At 38.6% G+C, this 18466-nt stretch overlaps 3 protein-coding genes across 3 annotated transcripts; 2 read left to right on the forward strand and 1 right to left on the reverse strand.

Moving 5' to 3' along the window:
* The first annotated feature begins 429 nt into the window (after positions 1-429).
* LOC110069166 (allatostatin-A receptor-like) lies at positions 430-3741 on the forward strand. Its single transcript, XM_020776641.2, has one exon. The coding sequence runs from the start codon at positions 1138-1140 to the stop codon at positions 2161-2163; it is 1026 nt and encodes a 341-aa protein (XP_020632300.1). The 5' UTR covers positions 430-1137; the 3' UTR covers positions 2164-3741.
* Positions 3742-6018: 2277 nt separating this feature from the next.
* On the forward strand, positions 6019-12245 carry LOC110069167 (adenosine receptor A2b-like). The gene is made up of 2 exons (XM_020776642.2): positions 6019-6472; positions 9847-12245. The coding sequence occupies exon 2, from the start codon at positions 9907-9909 to the stop codon at positions 10903-10905; it is 999 nt and encodes a 332-aa protein (XP_020632301.2). The 5' UTR covers positions 6019-6472; positions 9847-9906; the 3' UTR covers positions 10906-12245.
* A 616-nt stretch (positions 12246-12861) lies between these two features.
* LOC110069098 (kelch-like protein 7) lies at positions 12862-16651 on the reverse strand. The gene is made up of 5 exons (XM_089287809.1): positions 16259-16651; positions 15271-15560; positions 14405-14814; positions 13780-13932; positions 12862-13343 (listed from the first exon to the last, which is right to left on the reverse strand). Exons 1-5 carry the CDS (start codon positions 16649-16651, stop codon positions 12901-12903), a joined length of 1689 nt encoding a protein of 562 aa, XP_089143935.1. The 3' UTR covers positions 12862-12900.
* Positions 16652-18466: the final 1815 nt, after the last annotated feature.

The raw sequence follows: 18466 nt of genomic DNA on the forward strand, positions 1-18466 counted from the left end.
TTTCGCTTGGCTCGACGAAGTAAGTTGTCAGAGGAATTACTTGCAGATATAAAACATAAAAGACGAGAGCAGGAAGTTTATCTTAGGTTTATAGATTCTAGAAAACTGATATTGAACTTGTCTAGTTTGACATCGCCTAGCATTATAAACACGTGGCTTATTTTAATTTAAGAGGTTATATATATATTTGACAAGCAATCTTTTTCTGAATTTTTCTGATTTCCAAAAGCTGTCACTGGGCTTCAGACAGATCATCTACCCAATCTAACTTCTAAAACCCAATTTCCTCTTTTAGCAGTTGCTATTTAACACTGGGGAGTTGCTTAGGGTTTGTGCAATCGGAACATATGTCAGAACTAAACTTGTCAAATAACTATGACATTGCAAATTAAATTTAAACCCAATGCATTTCTTTTCCTCTCTGTATTTGGAGAAACGATCGTTGATACGTTATAAAAGACCGCTATTTCTTTTCGCTCTTTATCGCTATCTGCGATTTTTTCAACTGAAGAGTATTAAAGTGTTTAAATGGAGAGATACCGTAATCGAATTGAAATAATTATAAATATTAATAACAAAGCTCTATGTTTGACAAACAAGAGACAACCACGCTAGCCCGAGTTGATTGACAGAAAAAAAAAACCGCATGTTCTTATCGCTCTGTATTTTCACGAATTGAGGCGTAAAAGATCCATCGAGGCTATATTAATTTTTTTCCATTTACAGGGGATACAACTCAAATGACAGCTAAATGAAATTGGAAATTCTAAGAATATTCCATCAGTCGCCGGCTACAGATCTTCTCATTTTTACGTGTTACTAGTAAACCAAGCTAGCGCTAAGTCATTGGGTAGCATTTCATATTTTCACTGGGTACACAAGCCAATTAGGTCAGCTGCACAATTCATTTCTGGTTGTGCTGGTGATTAACCATTTTTGGCAATCGAGACATCTCGCAGTTTTATTACAACTCCGTCGATCACTGAAAGACCTTACTCAATTTTTTTCCGCGACGGTCAGCCAAGAAAAGGAAACTATATCTCGTGCAATTTTCTGGCTTCCAATTTTGCGGTCTCTTGAAATCCACCTGTTTCAATACCGCGCAACTGAAGGTTTTTCCCGGTTTTTCACAGAACTATGGAGCTTCCTACGCGAAGCGCTGAACTGGTAGTGTTGCAATCCACTTCACTGCTGCTTATTGACATCACAGCTATCGGAGGAAACGCTTTCATTTGTCTGGCAACGGCGCGAAATCCCAGCCTCAGAACGACTACGAATTTGTGGGTAACAGCTTTAGCTGTGGCAGACTTGGCTCGTTCATGTATCGCCGGTCCGCTGACAATATCAGCTCTTATTTCAGGACATTGGCGTTATGGGTCAGCCGGTTGTGTTATCCAGGGATTTTTCACGTATGTTTTATCGCTCGTCTCTCTGCTAACCATGGCTTTTATGGCGGTGAATAGATTCTGTAGGGTCGTAAAACCGTCGCTTTATTTGAAGATTTTTACAAGAAAACGCTCGATCGCTTTCCTGATAACGTTGTGGACGCTAATGGCAATGATTGTCGCGTTTCCCGTGTTCGTTGGCTGGGCGGAGTTCGCGTTTCATAGCGGTTACGCGGCGTGCGTTTTAAAGTTCCACAAACCAAACTTTACGATGATATTTCTATCTCTTGACACAGGTCTTATTTTAATCCCTTGCACAGCCACGATAATCGTATGTTACTTTAAAGTTTCGCGGGCCGTACGTCAGCATAACATTCAATGTGTATCTACACTTCAAAGAGCTGCGAATCCTCACGCGCAATGTCTTACAAACGGAGCGAGCGTGGAGGAAATTCGAGTCACTAAAACTTTATTTCTGCTTGTTTCAACCTACGCTATTTGCTGGATTCCAGCTTATGTGATCGGATTTCTAAGCCGTGGAAATCTACTCCACATTTCACCTGAAGGTACACTTGTTGTGTCATATCTGGTGGTTCTAAACTCCGCTTGTAACCCCTTCATATATGGCTACATGAATCGTTCGTTTCGTATAGAGTTTTGGAAGTTGGTCCCCTGCAAAAAGACGGAAAACATGGTGGTGCCCCACGTGGAAATGGAGGACACTTCACCAGCATCTTACGCAAGGACTCAGGCAACGTTTATTACCAAATGGCTCTGAAAATCTTCCAAAAAGTACAATGACAAAACCGCGAGACAAAACCAGAAAAACAAACGAACGTGACCGTTTGAGCTCAATGTTTGGAGAGGCTTTGAAGAAGCTGTCGAGAGTAACATTCGCTAGTCGTAATAACCAACATACGTAAATGATATTTGTTCCTCACAAACTAATATCTACTTGCCAATTGCGAGTAGGCGGGCAAGCGGAACAAAAGACTCATCAACAAACAGACAATTTCCTGACATTTTAGCAAATTTTCACAAATAGGATTTAAACAGGAAGTGTTAATTAACAAGCAAAATGTATTTTTCGAGAGGGGTGGTGACTAGTAAATGCGAGACTGTGAGAAAAGGCGAGACAAGCATTTTTCTTTGCGAACCCAAGACATTTTAACTCCTTCAATTGCGAGACCGAGACTTCAAAGTATTTTGAATGCGAGCTCAAGACGTTCAGGTTCTAAGTCGTTCAGACTTCATTCAAGCTTATAGCAAAAAAGCAAACAAATTGGAACTTTAGCCTTGATGAAAAAAACTCGAGACTGCGAAACCGCTTTGTGAAAAAATCGAGACTACGAGACCCGTGAAATTCGACGAAAATTTTGCGAGACACATGGTATTCGGCACCCCTTTCGAGGTTTGTTGTTCCACCATCACCACTAGTAATTCTGGTTTCTGTAGCATTAAAATACTAAAAGTTTAGTGGTTCTCTCGCTGGAATTTCATGCTAGTTTGACATGGGCTAGCCCAGTATTTTGCCGGTCAGCTTGTCTGCCTCGGCGGGCAGTTTTTCATCTTCTTGCAATTGATACACCACTGTATTCTCATTACAAGCATTCGAAGAAATGTATAACAATCTGTGAGGAGAAATTGTAATTCACGCCTGAAATACTGGATTACAGAAAGGGAATTTTTAACCTAAGAATGTACATAGTTTTGAACGGATTGCTCGAACCACTTTCATGACTCTTACAATGAAGTTTGTTTTTAAAGGATTAGGATTTTAATTTTAGGATTTTAAACTTAGGATTTTAATTTTAAAGTATTGTAAAGCGCCATGGACAATTAGTGGAAAATGGCGCTATATAAATATATATTTATTTATTTAAACACGCGTGTGTCCGCATTTCAGAGCCAAGAAAAAAAGAGAAATTTTATTAATATTCACCTTTGTTGCTTTGTAAGCAGACGGCGAAATACGGCTAAATATTTGTACATGTTGGCGCTAAGATCAGTATCTCAAATGCGTATGGCCCGCCAACGAGAAACCGATGTAAATTAAGCTAGTCATTACGGTTTTAGTTGTTCGGAAAGATAAATATTATTCATTTGAATGAGTTTTGTGAAAACATCTTATCGACACAGTTATTTACCCTGCCTAGTGCAAATATCGCCTAGGAACGGATGGATTTTTGTGGTCAAAGGAAATAATAAACAACTGACAGAAAATGTCACGCTAAGTAGTCTTGGGGTGCACATTAAGTTGACAACGTATGAGAAAGACCCGATTCAATCTGATTCGGGAACGACTGTATAGCCATAAGAGACGACGCTTAATAAAGCTATACTGCTAAAAAAACAACCATGATAGTTTGTTCTTTTAGTAATGCCAAAACTTCTAATAAAAGGATGGCATTCATTTAATTTTATCCAGTGGGTTCCCGCAGCTTTGCTCAAAACTGAGTATTGAGCAAAGCATTCTAGTGACTTAAATTTAAATTCAAATTTTGATTGAGGCATGACAAGTTTCTTAAACTGTTCGATTTTCGCAAATTCACTGCACCTTGCTTATATACGCGAGAGATTAATTTTTGCAATACGGTCCCGAAATTGTTCACTATTTTCTTAATTGCTGATGAAGATCTATGTCCTTCCGTTCTATTTGCGGAAATTATTATTACCAAATAATTATATGAAAGAACCAGATGCTAAAAAACACAGTTTTTCTTTTTTTTTTTTTTCTCGACCCGAAATAAGATGATAAGGATAAAGTCTTTTAAGCCTGTTTAAAACGCGTTTGGTTTGAGTTTAAAACATTATTTCGCGCTACAATTGAAATAACTGCTATTTTTGGTTTTTCTGGCCGTAGACGCAGCCTAAATTTGAATTTGGCGGTGAGTAAGTTAAATTTCCTTAAGATTTTATAATTAAACTTGGTGACCTTTTCTAGAAACGGAGTTCGCAGCCAGATTTTTGCGATTTTGAAGAGGCGCAAACATGATCGAAAAGCAGCTTGTTTAATTTCTGGCGGACGTGCTTGCAAGGATTTGCTGACAGAATTAATTTACAATTTTCCTACACATTTATCATAATGCTGAAACGAAACCCACTGAAAAAATTTTCAAAAAAAAATAATGTCTCTCATCGCATTTACACTTTACCCCGGTCATCCAATTCAACGGACATTTTCGAAATCGTGGAAATCTGTCTGCATCAGTGATCAACAGTGTCTTTACATGTACAAACTTCCAAATTCGTGATGTCCACTCCCATTTGTCTTCCCATTGTAAAGCGGACGGCTGCAGGAAGAGCTACTAGCAGGAAGAGCTACTGACAAATATATATTTATCACTCCATGTATTTCTCACTCCAGGGATTATATACTCTACATCATATCTACACGACTAACCGGTCATAATTCTTATGTCAACACAAAATCGAACATGTGTGAATAGAGCCGTGAACACCACCATCACAGAAGGCGGGAATTTTTGTTCTGGAAATTTCCTTTCTCTGCATTCAGGCGATAAATGATTGAATACAACAGTGTCGGAGCAAGGGACTACTATTAACACCACCGTAATTAAATCCGTTGAAATGAAGAAATCTCGACGCACTTTTACATGTTAAAAGAAAACCTCGAGACTCTTGGTACGTGATGAAAAGCAATGAAACAGCCCTAGCGGAAGCGAAAACCCAGCAAATACCCGGAAAAATGCTTTTGAAATGGAGTGCGTCAAATAATTTTAAGTTTTAAGAAGTGTCCCATGTCACAAGAAAGACACGCAATGGGTAGGTAAATGGGTAACTAGTGTTAGTCACAACACGTACAGGATAGCTAGGTGTCAACTCGATGTCATTACTGTGAAAAACGTGTTCCATCACATACTTCAATTAAAATAAACCTTGCGAGTGCACTGTAGGATTTACACTGCCAGGAATATTTCAAAATTCTCTCAAAATTGAGCGATCCTTAATAAAGTAGGCGAGTGCAACTTGAAAGAATTTTCAAAACTGACAAGTAGCTGTATATCTTAAGCTTACATAAGATTTCTCATTTGCTATATGACTGAGAAAACTACGCGCGTTAATTTGCATTGCAGTGCAAATCAAGAATTAACTATAAATCGACCTGCTCTCAGCCAATCCCATTGAAGTAACTTCCTCAATTCAGTCATATATTTCTTTAAAAAAAAACTAATCATCTAAAATTGTTAAAATAAAGCACGAAGTCAAAAGATACAAATACGAAATCAAAAAGAGATAATCTTATATAAGAACTAAGCGAGTTAGAATTACGTACAGCAAGAATACTAGAAACTTCTCCGAGTTTCTACATGTAAGCTGTTCAAAAACTTCAAAAGCTAAGTTCATCTCGATCAGTTGAACAGTCTAAACAGGTGTATTTGTCCACACTTTTCTTCCATCCACTATGCGCAAGTCTGAATTCGATTGGCATGCACAACTCAATGCATGTATGATCTAACTCTTTGGCCTCCGATTGGCTGTACCAAGAGCCGATAACCAATCAGAATTAACTGTCGAGCTACGTCATCAAGGGGAGTTTTCGGATTTCATCTCAGTGCGCGCGAGCAGAACATATGCGTTACCTCGGTTAGGGAACGTGCTGAGAATTATTTTATGTAAATTTAATAGTCTTAGCTTATAACAATGGGAGCTCGGACAAGTCGTTAGCATTGATTACCGATCCCAATTTTCGGCATAAAATATATAGCAAAACACTTTGTATGAAGAACCCACCCGCCGAATTGAATAAGATACGAGAATTGCTTAGGCCAAACAAGCAATTGTATGTATTTGTAAAAAAAGCTGTTATGATTTTAACAGGGTTTCGTCGATTTTTCATAGAGCTACCATAAGCTGCCGGAGTGATAAATGCTAATCAGATCTGTGATATTGAGGTTGGGCGTCTTTCTGTTGTCATACTGCGAGGTTCTTTATATCGTTTGACAATCTGTCGATCAAATATTGTATCCATCTGTCGTTGTATGTTCTTGCGTGCCATTTTTGGCGAGTGCTGCTTGAACGTATTCATCTAAAGCTTCCATCTAAAACAGTTCACCGTTTTTAAGGTAAGTGTGATGATTTTTCCTTGCTTGGACATTTTGTACTGAAAGGGGCGAAGCTGGTCATACATTTACGAAGCCAGATTTTTCTCACAGACAGAATTACTCTGGTATTGCGATTTCGTTGTTTGTTAGGCGCAAAAGGCGCTAAAAGCACTTTGTTTGTATTTGAGCTCAGTCTAATATTTTTGAATAGGGAAAAAACATGCAGTTTATGAAGAAAGTCTCGTTTTCAATTATATAAAGTGTAGTTACCTTCGAACTGTTTATCATTCGGTATCTTAACGTGAAGGTTACAAGTTGCTTTTTGGGAAAACCAGGAATGAAATTTGAACCTGTCGCTTTCTTGACTGTCCATTTTTCACCTGCTCTGGCAATCTTTAACTGAAGGCAAGCCCTATTGTTCAGCATCTTATTAGTAAATTGCTTCATAAAACCTTACAGCAAAGCTTAGTTCATAAGCACTGTCTTTAGCTAAGTCGGATAATTGAAAGTAAGATTTGTGTTTTCGCATTTTTAACACAGTGAAATTAAAATATCTGTCTCATTTTCAAGCCACCGTGAAGCAAAAGATTACCATATGTAAGGTTGTTTGGATAAGTTACTTGATTTGGTTGACGTTCTGTTTTAGAAATTTCTACTGTGTGCAGTTTATCAACGATTCTGTAAGCGCTCTAGAATTTACGTTTGAAAAAGCAGAACTTTGAAAATAATACTTCGAAGGTCAGAGGTGTATATGTGTTTAACTTGGTGATCAAAGTTACCGCAATTTTGAAAGGGATCGTGTTTTTGCGCCGAGCTAAAGCCTAGATTTATTTAATCCCTTTTACGTGTTTCTTTATTTTACATTGCTTCAAGAGGGAACGGAATTCTACTATCATTTAATCGACATTTTCCTCTATCTCGGCGGAAGATGGCCATTAATGAAAATTGGCTAGAATCGACATGAAATTGTCCCAAAAATACGAACATTTTTTTTCTCGATTCGTCTCGCAGATGGACCACTCACATCGGAAGAAAATTTTCGTCGAGTTTGTTTATGTTTGCAATCATCCTCGCAGTTTCCAAAGAGATGATTGTTTTAAGCTTTAAATTTCTGCAAAAATGATTTATTTATTCAATGACTGAGAAGACGTTAAATAATGGTCGCTTTTACCGGAGTCTTAAATAAATAAGAAAATTCAAGAATTATGCGCAAAAAAATTGTCGAAAAAACATTAGCAACAAGCCCAGCTCAATTTGGACATAAGACCAATTATATTGATACGTATGATCAATGTCAAATGTTCAGACATTGAAGAAAATTACGAAGGAGAAAAATTTGTTTTTTATATTAGTAATAAATATGAAACTGCAGAAAAACTGTCAGTTCTTTCAGCCGACATCTCATTAGAAATGTCTTGTGCCATTTCTTGTCAAAAGTAAATAGTATTTTTTTTTTCATTAAACATTCATTCAAAACAATTGTATAAAGTTTTATTATGTTCGGTACAGACAATTACCACCGGTAAATAGGACGCAAACTTCAGCATTCCTTTCACGAGATCGAGAAGGGAATTTGAATAAATTGAATTTTTCTGACAGTATAATAAATACCACAAACTTTCGTGCGACTCTAGGAAACATTTTAATAAACAAGACTAAAACCGATTGACTTAGAAACACGTCTGTGTCAATAGTTTGGTCAATATTTCCGTATACCTTTTAAGCCTTAAGGGTGACTTGAGCAAAAACGAAAAAAAAAAATCATTTGCAGCAATATTTTCATTTAAAAAATTTCTTCTCCCCCCCCCCCCCCCCACCCCTCGAAAAAAAATAGTTCATTAATTCAAGACATACGTAACTTAATATATAACTGAGGAATATCCAGAAATATAATTTCGAAGAAAATTTAATTAATCAACCGATTATGCCGGCTTTGTAACATTTCCTGAATTTGTTATGCCCACTATTCTTTGGTTCCTTTCTGCAACCCCTTGAAGAAATAATTTGTTCTCCAAATTTCAAAGCCACCCAATTTGCGCATAATATGGTAAAAAATAATAATATGGTGAAAAATGGTACGACACGAAAATTTTCAAGGAGTAGAGCTTAGTGTTCGTACGGATAAAAATTAATTTCACGAATTCTGGTTTTCCCGGTAATCACGTCATCTGTCAATATTATAGAGGTATATTTCTTAAACGGAAAGGTAGATACAAAATGGAATCAACTCTGTGGGTGTGAGTAAAAAGTGGTGAATTAAACTCATGAATAACATTCTAGCCTCAGTTGAATCGCTATCCAGAGGATACGTGTTAGCAAAACAAACTACGCTATACCCTGGATAGTGATTTACTGATCTGATAGATAGCGGTGTCCACCTTCTGAACAACCCTGCGGACTTGAGCGTTAGCTCCTGAGCAACATCAACAACTAGCATGACAATAAATACATACAGTGTTGCAAAAGCTTTTGTAAACTAAAACTAAACAGTAATGATTATCGTGAACATATAATAAGGTTATGATATAGCAATCAAGTTACAACGGATTGATTACTCAAAGAGGAATATTGCGTAAGATCAAAACACGTTGAAATGAATGTTGCTAATTAAATATTAGTATAATGATTTGTTTAAGTCAGAAGTTCGCGGATAGCTTGTAACGGAGATAAATTGTTTAAAATTCGGAACGATATTTTCTATTTTTCTTTAAAATTCATCTCTTAGAGTAGAGTGTTTAGTGCAATACGCATGAAAGTGAGATTCATCTTCTATTTGATGAGATCCACAAAACGTAGAACATCTTTTGATCTCAGCGAGAATCAAACTCACGACCTCTGGATTAGATAATTGACGGTTGCTCTATCGACTGACAGCAAAGCACAGCTGATCTAATACGAAGTTCATGGTTTCAAATCTTTCGCTCTATGTTGGCAGAATCACGTACAAGCGTCTGGCTGCGATCACCGATCGAGTTCTTTGTTCAATTATTGTATTAATATTTAGAGACGTCATTTTGAAGGAATCAGTAGTGTCAAATCCTCGATCCTGAAATGTGTTTAGAATAAGCGTTTCTTTCGTTTTCATAAAACTAAGAACTAAAGACAACTAAATATAGGGCGTGTTTAAACTGAAGACGAAATGGCGAAATGGCACTACGGTTAGCCCAAATAGCGATCCGGTTGGCCTAAATATCGCTGACTCGACCGTGGTTAGCTCTCAAAGATAGGAAGGGTTAAACTTATAGACACTCCTATCCCACATTGACTTTTACCCGTTGTACCATTTCTTGATTTCGCCATTTCGTGTTGTAAACACGTCTCAAAGCATACATTGAATTATAGTGTGTGCAAAAAGTTTATACAAATGACTATAAATTTTAATTTGTTTCCTGCAGGGTAAAACAACAGAGCGTTATCTTCCCAGCACCAAGAAGCTACAGAAGTTATCTACCACAATGAGTGACAGTGCTGATTTAGCACTCATTTCTCTGTTCACAATTTTAGAAATAGTGTGCCTGACTTTCAACGTGTTGGTCTGTGTGGTTCTTTATCGGAGCAAATCACTGACAATACCTATGAACAACTTGATTTTCAACTTAGCAATATCAGACGGTCTGACTGGTTTGTTTATACTTCCTCGTCACGTGATCTTCAGCAAGCCCGCATTTCGGCATCCGACAGACACCACAGGAGACTACTTCTGCAAGTTCATTACCGGGAGTGGAATCCTGTGGACAAGCTCCACAACATCGGGTTTCCTCCTGATCGCCATTGCTGTGGAACGCTACACCTCTATCATGATTCAAAACCGAAGAGCGCCGATTACGTCTTCACATATCAAGGGCGTTATAGCGTTTTGTTGGATTTCCGCGTTTGCGGCGAATTTACCAACGCTGATCGTGTTTGATTATGACGAAAAGAGCGATTTTTGCGTGGAACGTTGGCCAAGCTGGGTCTCTCCCAAAGCCTACGTCATGTGTATGTTCTTCTTGGGCTCGAGCTCGGTCATTGTTATGTATGTGCTGTACTCCCAAGTTATTTACACGTTGTGGAGTCGTCAGCGGAGGGCGACGGAGGTCTCTCAGGCTGCCAGACTGCGTGCGCGGAGGAACATCACCAAATTGTTGATTTTGGTGACTTTTGTTCACACCGTCTGCCGTCTGCCGAATTACACGACCTATTTACTGGCATATTACGCCCCCGCCGTCAGTTACGGCTCCAATACGTACAACATCACGGTGCTTTTAATTTTACTGAACTCAGCAGTGCACCCATTCTTGTTGTGCTGGAATATGCAGGACTTCAGGAAACCCTTGTATGTGTTGTTTTGCTGTAGCCACGCCAACAGGGTTTTTGCCGAGCCTGAGCCCTCCCATGTGTGTGGTCACGAAGCGAGACTATCCGTCTTCCATCTGAGAACAAAGGAACAGACACGGCCATCCACCGCTTCATAAATATATGTTGGCCATTTCGGAGTTGCGCAGGGAATTTCAAATTTAAACCAATCGATAAATTGATGCCACAACATAAAAGCGCACGTTGAGATTGGTCATTTGAGCAAGTAGGATGCTTTTAGGGTAAACAGAGACCAGGTTATAGACCATGAAATATGTATAGGTAATCGTATGAATGCGAGGGCAATTAAGGATTTTCACCCCAAGTGATATTTGAAAATTCTTCCAAAATTGCATGAACCTTTAGGCGAGTGCATTTTGAAATAATTTTCGAATATCATGAAAATTATATTGCGAATGCGCACGCGTTAATATGCACTGCGGTGCAAATTAAGAAATATCGATGAATTGGCCTGCTCTCAGCCAATCACAATGAAGTAATTTTCTTAGTCATATAGTAAGGTTAATGAGACCCTGCTGCTGTGCAATTTAATATATTAAAGCCACGTCCATACAAGGGGGAGGGGCAGATCTAACAGTACCAGCGAGGATATTTGGCTCCTTGGCCACACTAGAAGGAAATTTATATGGATAACAACATTGCAACAACCCCTTTGCTGGGTAGATGTAGGAAACAGAAACAATGAAGTAATCATATAATACGGTTAAAAATCCATACAAACTCCTAATTTTAAGACAGCTTAATTTCCAAAACCATATGAACTCGTTATTTTCTTATCAGTTTTGTGACGACTGTAAAATCCCGTTGTGCACCTACTATTCCGAAGACACTGAGATGAAAATCTTCATTTTTGCCCTTTTAAAAAGGAAGTCAGAAATCATAGAAAAATCATACGAGTTTATATATTCAATCTGGAAATAGAGGACCCACTTAAAGACCAGCGATGGTGACAAGACTTCCCTCTGCCGGTATATAGCGATCTTTATTACACGACTGAGTCAGTTCAGAGGGCCAATAACTAAAATCGACTAATCAGATTGCTCCAACGCTGGTCTATTATTCTCTAATTATTTGACAGGGCACTGTCCGGAAAATGATCCCGCAAGATCACTCTTGAAGATTTTTGGGTAGTTTCAGTCTTGTAATGATTCTCTTATCAGCCAAGCTTGCTCGGGACCGTACTGGGAGACTGTCGGCCCCCGGTCTTTTTTTGTACCGACCTGAGCGCAGCGACGATCCGTACTGTGAAGACCTCGGACCGACATTCTCTCAGTACGGCCCTCGTGCTGGGTTTATAAGATATATATATTTAGCTGCATGTATTGTTATCAGAGAAGTTTACCAACAGTAAATCGATATCTGAATACAACTCTTGAAGTTAACTGATGAAGACTCTTTGCACGCAGAGTGAATTAAATGATTGAAAATTAAAGATAAACATCGCGTGGAACTGGTCTATGCCTTAAGCAACAGAGCACATAGCCCGGGCACGAGGAGGGCGGGGGTGGGTCGGAGAATTCAAGACAGTTATGCAAACCCGGGACGTAGCGGAGGTTTGAACAACTTTCGAGAATTCTCACAAACCCCAAGTGTTTAGCTGAGGCCATGTCAACACGAAAAAGTACGCTAGTGCTTTTATATGGCATTTATCAAGCAATACGCGCGAATCTAAAACATCACAACCGTGCTTACATACTCTCATCTTAACACACGCACTACTGCAAGGAGAAATTCGGGTATTTACCGATTCATGAAGTCAAGATGGCTGTATATTGCCCAAGCTTTCTTCCCCACTAGAACAGCCAATCGTAGTGCAGGATTTGTTTCATGTTGTCCGCGCGGCGAGCTAGCTATGTAATAATAAAAAATCTAATGATCGTTGAGACAAAAGCCGATAAATCTGAACTACGGAAAGATTAATTAGGAGCCAGTTGGAAATATACTTCATGTCCTCGTTTTGTAGAACATCCTTTGCCACCTGACCAAAAACGTACGCTCTCAAAAACGCAAAAGGAAATAGAACTAACTGAAGCGAAAGCAAAATTTCTCGGTCTACACTAAGGAAAATTACAGTTTTTCTCGGCGCGTTCAATTCAGTTCAAGGGAGGATAAACTAAACAGTTGACAGAGTAAGTGTTATCGCTGACTCTACCCACAATGCGCCACTGCTGATTCAAATAATCATAACACTCGACCGTGTTTACTCCGCGCCCACCAAAACAATAGATCTTGTTTTTGTATACCACGTGACCAAACTCACTCCTGTCATCGTTTAACTGCGCAGGCGCAGACACCCATCTCTCTTCTTTAGGGTAATACACTTCCATGCTCTTTAAACTTTGGCGGTCACTCCGTCCACCAAATACAAAAATACTTCCTGCCCAAGTAGCCACGCCCATACTGAAGCGGGACTCTTGAAGGCCAGGCAGCTCTTTCCATTTTTGAGACCTCAAGTGAAAGCGTTCCATGGTGGTCAGCAGACCATCGTCATTAAGGCCACCCACGACGTAAATCTTTCGACCCAAGACGACCACACCTTAAAAAGAAAATTGGTATAGGTATCCGTTTACTTTATGTAGTAGTATGAAACAAACTGGCCCATTGAATTACGAACAAAACTACAAACACACACGCGAACGTGTAAACGAACAAATGAACGACAGATCGGCCGACCAACCGACCGACCGACCAAGAGAACGAACGAACGAACGAACGAACAAACTGTAGAACGAAATAACGAACCAACGGGCAAACAAACGAAAGTATAAATGAACGAAAAAGCTAAAAAAAACCTGAGGGGCCGGACAATTTAAGGGGAATAAGTGAATATGTATATGCATATGAGTGGGTTTGCGAGTTCCGTTGGTTAGACTACAAACTTACACTTCAGCCTAAAAACTTCATTTAAAAATAAAACAAGGCCTCAAAAGTTTTTAAAGCAAAGATAGAGGCAGAAAATGAATCAATGTTACCGGTACATCGTCGAGGCCTGATCATCTCCGGCAAGGAATTCCATATTCCGAGGCACACATCAAACTTGTGCGCAGCCATAGCATCAGGTTTGCCACCAAGTACATAAATGTTGTGTTTATAAGAACAAACCCCAGCTTCACGTACAGAACGGCCTGAAATGACAAATATACTGTCATGCTATGGTTTATATTTTATCGTTATTATTTCTTCTGAGATTTATACTAACTCAGAATGCACCTCAGAGCGGTTTTCATTGGAGTGTCGCAAAGTAATTGGTTTTGCGTCATTACGCTACGCCTTTGGCTTGGAAAACTCGCGCCACTTTTTCATCCAATCAGAAGCAAAACCAAAGCCAATCGCGACTCGCTCGCACAGGTTTTCCCGCGCTTTGCGTTAGCTACATGTAATTATTTCGAATGTTGATTGGTTCATTGTCTTGTTTGTGTCCTTTGAGATTGGCTACAGTGGTTACTTTGGTTTTGGTTTTGCGATACTCAATTGAAAACCGCTCTAAAAGTGGTAAAGTGATCAATAATGGCGCAATAATTTTAATCAAGCTAGAGAAAACGTTGTTGAGGGATATGGTCTCTAGTAAACATTATTCAGTTTACACTGACAACATACCTTCACCGACCCACGTCCATTTTCTTGTAACCGGATTAAACCGGTTCACCGCTTTTTTGGATACAACATACAACTCGTCCTGCACAATAACTGCACAGCGGTAGTTATCATCTCTGCCAACATCCCATGACGCAAGATCAGGGCAAGGCACACATGCGCGCTGTTCCTCGTCAAACGTGTCAACCCGGGTTGTCTTCATGCTGAGCAAGTAGATAATCTTGCGTGAGTTCCGCGGTGTTCCTGGATCGTTATTTTCTTGCGACAGTCGTCTTGATGTGAGAACTTGTTCCACATCCAAGCGGCATCTTCCTTCACCTTCAACAAGTTCAGGAAGTACTCGCGTCTTGAGAAATTTTGTGCTGATTTGACGGAATCGAATTTTTTTTAAAACCACGTCCAGGTCTTGATCCCTAAAGGTTAGTTTTAAGACCAACATCAGTGTTTCAGATTTGGCGAAATGTGGAATCTCAGTGTATGCAGGGATAAATAATGACTTTTTTTGTAGCGTGGCTTCTGGGAGAATCTAATCCCGAGTTTTGTGTCTGTAGATAAAACCCTGGCTTGTGACCATTAAGATGAAAGCTATTGAGCAGTACTTACATATGATACTGTTTATTATGCTGTACAAGGTGGTTCTAAATTTTAAGTCTGTGGATGAAACCCTAGTGTGTGACCACTCAAATGAAAGCTATTGAGTAGTTCTTTCATGTGGTACTGTTTTTTATGCTTTACAAGGTGGTTCTAACTTTTAAGTCTGTGGATGAAACCCTAATGTGTGACCATTCAAATGAAAGCTATAGAGCTGCGCTTTTTTGTACTACTGCTTTATATCCGCACAAGCTGCATTACACCATAGTAGATCTCACCTATTTTCTGGATCATGCTTGTACCACCTCCATACTGCTTCATACACTCTATCCTCCCTCTTCACCTTCAGATTATTGCTACCGAGCAGAGAAGTTATCTGAAAAGCTGAGAGCTCGACAAAATCATCCTCTTTGACGACTTGCAGGAAGTTCCACTCTATATATTCCATCGCCTTGTGCCTCAGCTGCTCAAGCTCAAGGGTTTGGGCTAATTTAAGAAACTCAATGCAGTTCTGTGTTCGCAAATGATCTATAGTAAATCGCTCGCACGCAATGAGTGCCTCGTCGATCTAATATGTAAAAAATAAGACAAACATACAGATGAGTCTTTAAAAAGTTTTTGTGTTCTTCGTAGAGATACAGTGTAAAAGGTTCTTTATCGTACTGTTGTTTTGTTAACTTTTCGGTCTACAGAAGCCTCCGGAAATTTAAAACACACACAAAAACATCCAGATCGGATTAACAAAACTTTTCAAAATGTCTATTACAGGTTGCAATACTGCAAGTGGTATATTTTCAGTTATACAGATGAGTACGAAAATGTGGTTATTTGGGGATGTGTTTTCTTTTCAGCTTTTCTTTAGGGTCTTTTTGAGCTCACACTTCGTGGAAAAACACGCACGCAAATGAAATACAGTAGATGGGAGGTGAAAGATTAAGAGAGTTTATTACCCCATATAGGTTTTTAATATTCCCAAGGAATCCTTCTCAAGCTTTTTTGAAATCACTTCCGGTTCCGGTTCCGGTTTCGGAAATACCAGGAAGATCTAGAAATAGCCAATCATGCGACGTGGATTTTGCTCACGTGGACAGCCTGAGCGGCTTTACAAGCTGATTAGCGTTATCCTCGGAAAGACTGAGTACCATGGTTGAAAATAACTTCAGATGGATTTTCTTACGGAATATATGAGGAATTTTAAAACTCTCTTACCTTATCCTCTCTCGCTGAATTAAAACTACTGCATAGTGTCAAAACACAGTTAATTACCTTCAAGTAGGACAACAGTTGCAATAACTCCGACATATGATTCATATTCAAAACAAGTTTTTCCTCATACACGAAATCCAGGACATTTAGCACAACTGACTTGTCAAAATTCTCTGGGATTTCCAGTTCATTGTAGTGTCGTGTACTTCTAATTTCCTCTTGTGCAGTCGCGAGTTTTTCGCGGAAGAGCGGGCAAGTTCCCGCCAAAATTACGCCATGCGCGGGAAAACGTTGACCGCCACTACAGAGATAAGTGTCACAGAGCTCATCTTTCGCTCGCATATCCTGAAAAACTTGGAAAGCTCTGTCATTGTGAATTTCAGAAGAGAAAATAGTTTCATTAGCTACTACCGTTTGTGTAGAAGAAGTTAAATAATATTGTTTTGAAGACATCTTGATGTTGACCCCTGTTAACGTTATTACTCAAGTTCGGATAACAAGAAAACATAAAGAGACCTTTCAGATTTTTTGTTATTACTAATTTATTTTTGTTACTACGGTCCTGCACATTAAATTTGCATCATCCGATATTCTGCATAATTTATAAGCAACCCTTAAAATTCTAGAAACGTAATCAAAATCCAATTTCTCGTTGCAATATCAGAGCCTCTGACAGCCAGGCAAGTGAAGAGAATTAACAAAATAATCAACTGAGTGAAATGATCGTTATGCATTATCAAATTCTTACAACAAAAATAAAGAAACTGTATGGCAATCATTAGGGAGAATTTACATTTCATTTCACTTCGTATGACAGGTGAACTTGCGACAAACGTGAGCAAATGACACAAAAAGAAGAAAGTGTAAATTGAAACAATTACCAAATTTTTTGTGCTTTTGTTACAATACTGCAAATGTGAATTTCGTCGTGGATGAAAAAGTGTTAATTAAACTTGACTTTTTGTATTGTCGTGATCTTACAATTAGTCACTTTCTTTTTGTCCGCAGATAATGATTCCTTACAGAGGTAAGTTTGTCAATTTAGATCGGGAACCGATTAACACTATACTTTGGGTTCAATTCGACATTGCATTTACACTCGTTGAATCAGAAACTGCAATATCAATGCATTTGGAATGATAACTCATTTGGAATGAGCTAACGCGGCACAGGAGGTCTTGAAAAACACAAAATAAAAACTAACTAAACTCTTTCAACTGAAGTTATCTATAATGTTTTATTTTTCGTCTTTTTATAGCCGTTTCATTTTTTTTTTCCTTTTTTTTTATAAATCATTTGTTGTTGTTAATTTTTTTCTTAGTGTTATTTTTGTTGGAAATGCCTCTGTCACTACGCAAGATAGTCAAAATACAAGCCAGAAAATAATCATTGCGAGTAAATCGGAGATGACAAAAGGGTTTAAAAACGCGTTAATATTATTTAGCAAAGTGAATCACCGGAAGTCAACGTTGGTTCAGAAAATTTTGAGATAAAGGTCAGACCTCAAAAAGCCATCTATTTTTCCTTTGAGGTTGGCATTTATAAATAAACATTAATACCCTCAGAAGGTTTGAATAAGCTTTTCCATCGAAATTCTGCAACGATTTCTGACTGCCCGGCATTTAGTTTCTTTGAAATATGTTCACAGAAATCATTACCGTTTTAATTTTAGTTTACAAAAGCTTTTGCAACACTGTATGTATATATGGTCATGCAAATAAAGCTAGTTGTTGTTGCTGTTGTTGAATTCGTGCCAGTGAGTCTGACAGGACTGTTAACATGTTGTTTATTAGCATGCTCAAGTTTGGAAGATTTGTCTACAGGAAAGCCAAAATTTCGCTTAGCATTTCTAAATAAAATATAATACTCTACTACTAACTAGTCTTGGGAGCGTTTGTGCGAGTCTTTGCGTCGAAATTTTGTAATAGTTTCTGAGTGTGAGTCTGGCCATAAATGTTGAACGTGGTAATTTTACAGCATCTTCAAGCTCAGGGTATTCATCCACCAGAAAAACAAGATGATATTTTGGATGGCTTGGCATTTTAAAAGAAACGTAGAATAGAAGACATAGAACACTCTCAAAAGGTTTGAATAAGGCTTTTCGACGAAAATCTTTGAAAATTTCAGACTGCTGGACATTTAGTTGGCATTTAGTTAGGGCCGTCCTCGGACTCGGACTCGGACTCATTGCGTTTTTAGAAAGGTCCTAAAAATCGTTTTGAACGATTAAGCCAGGTCCAGTTTAAAGCTGTTAGAGCTTCTTGAAGA

Source organism: Orbicella faveolata, unplaced genomic scaffold, assembly GCF_042242905.1.
Source record: "Orbicella faveolata isolate gen_17 unplaced genomic scaffold, um_ofav_v1 contig_15, whole genome shotgun sequence".
NCBI classification, from domain to species: domain Eukaryota; kingdom Metazoa; phylum Cnidaria; class Anthozoa; order Scleractinia; family Merulinidae; genus Orbicella; species Orbicella faveolata.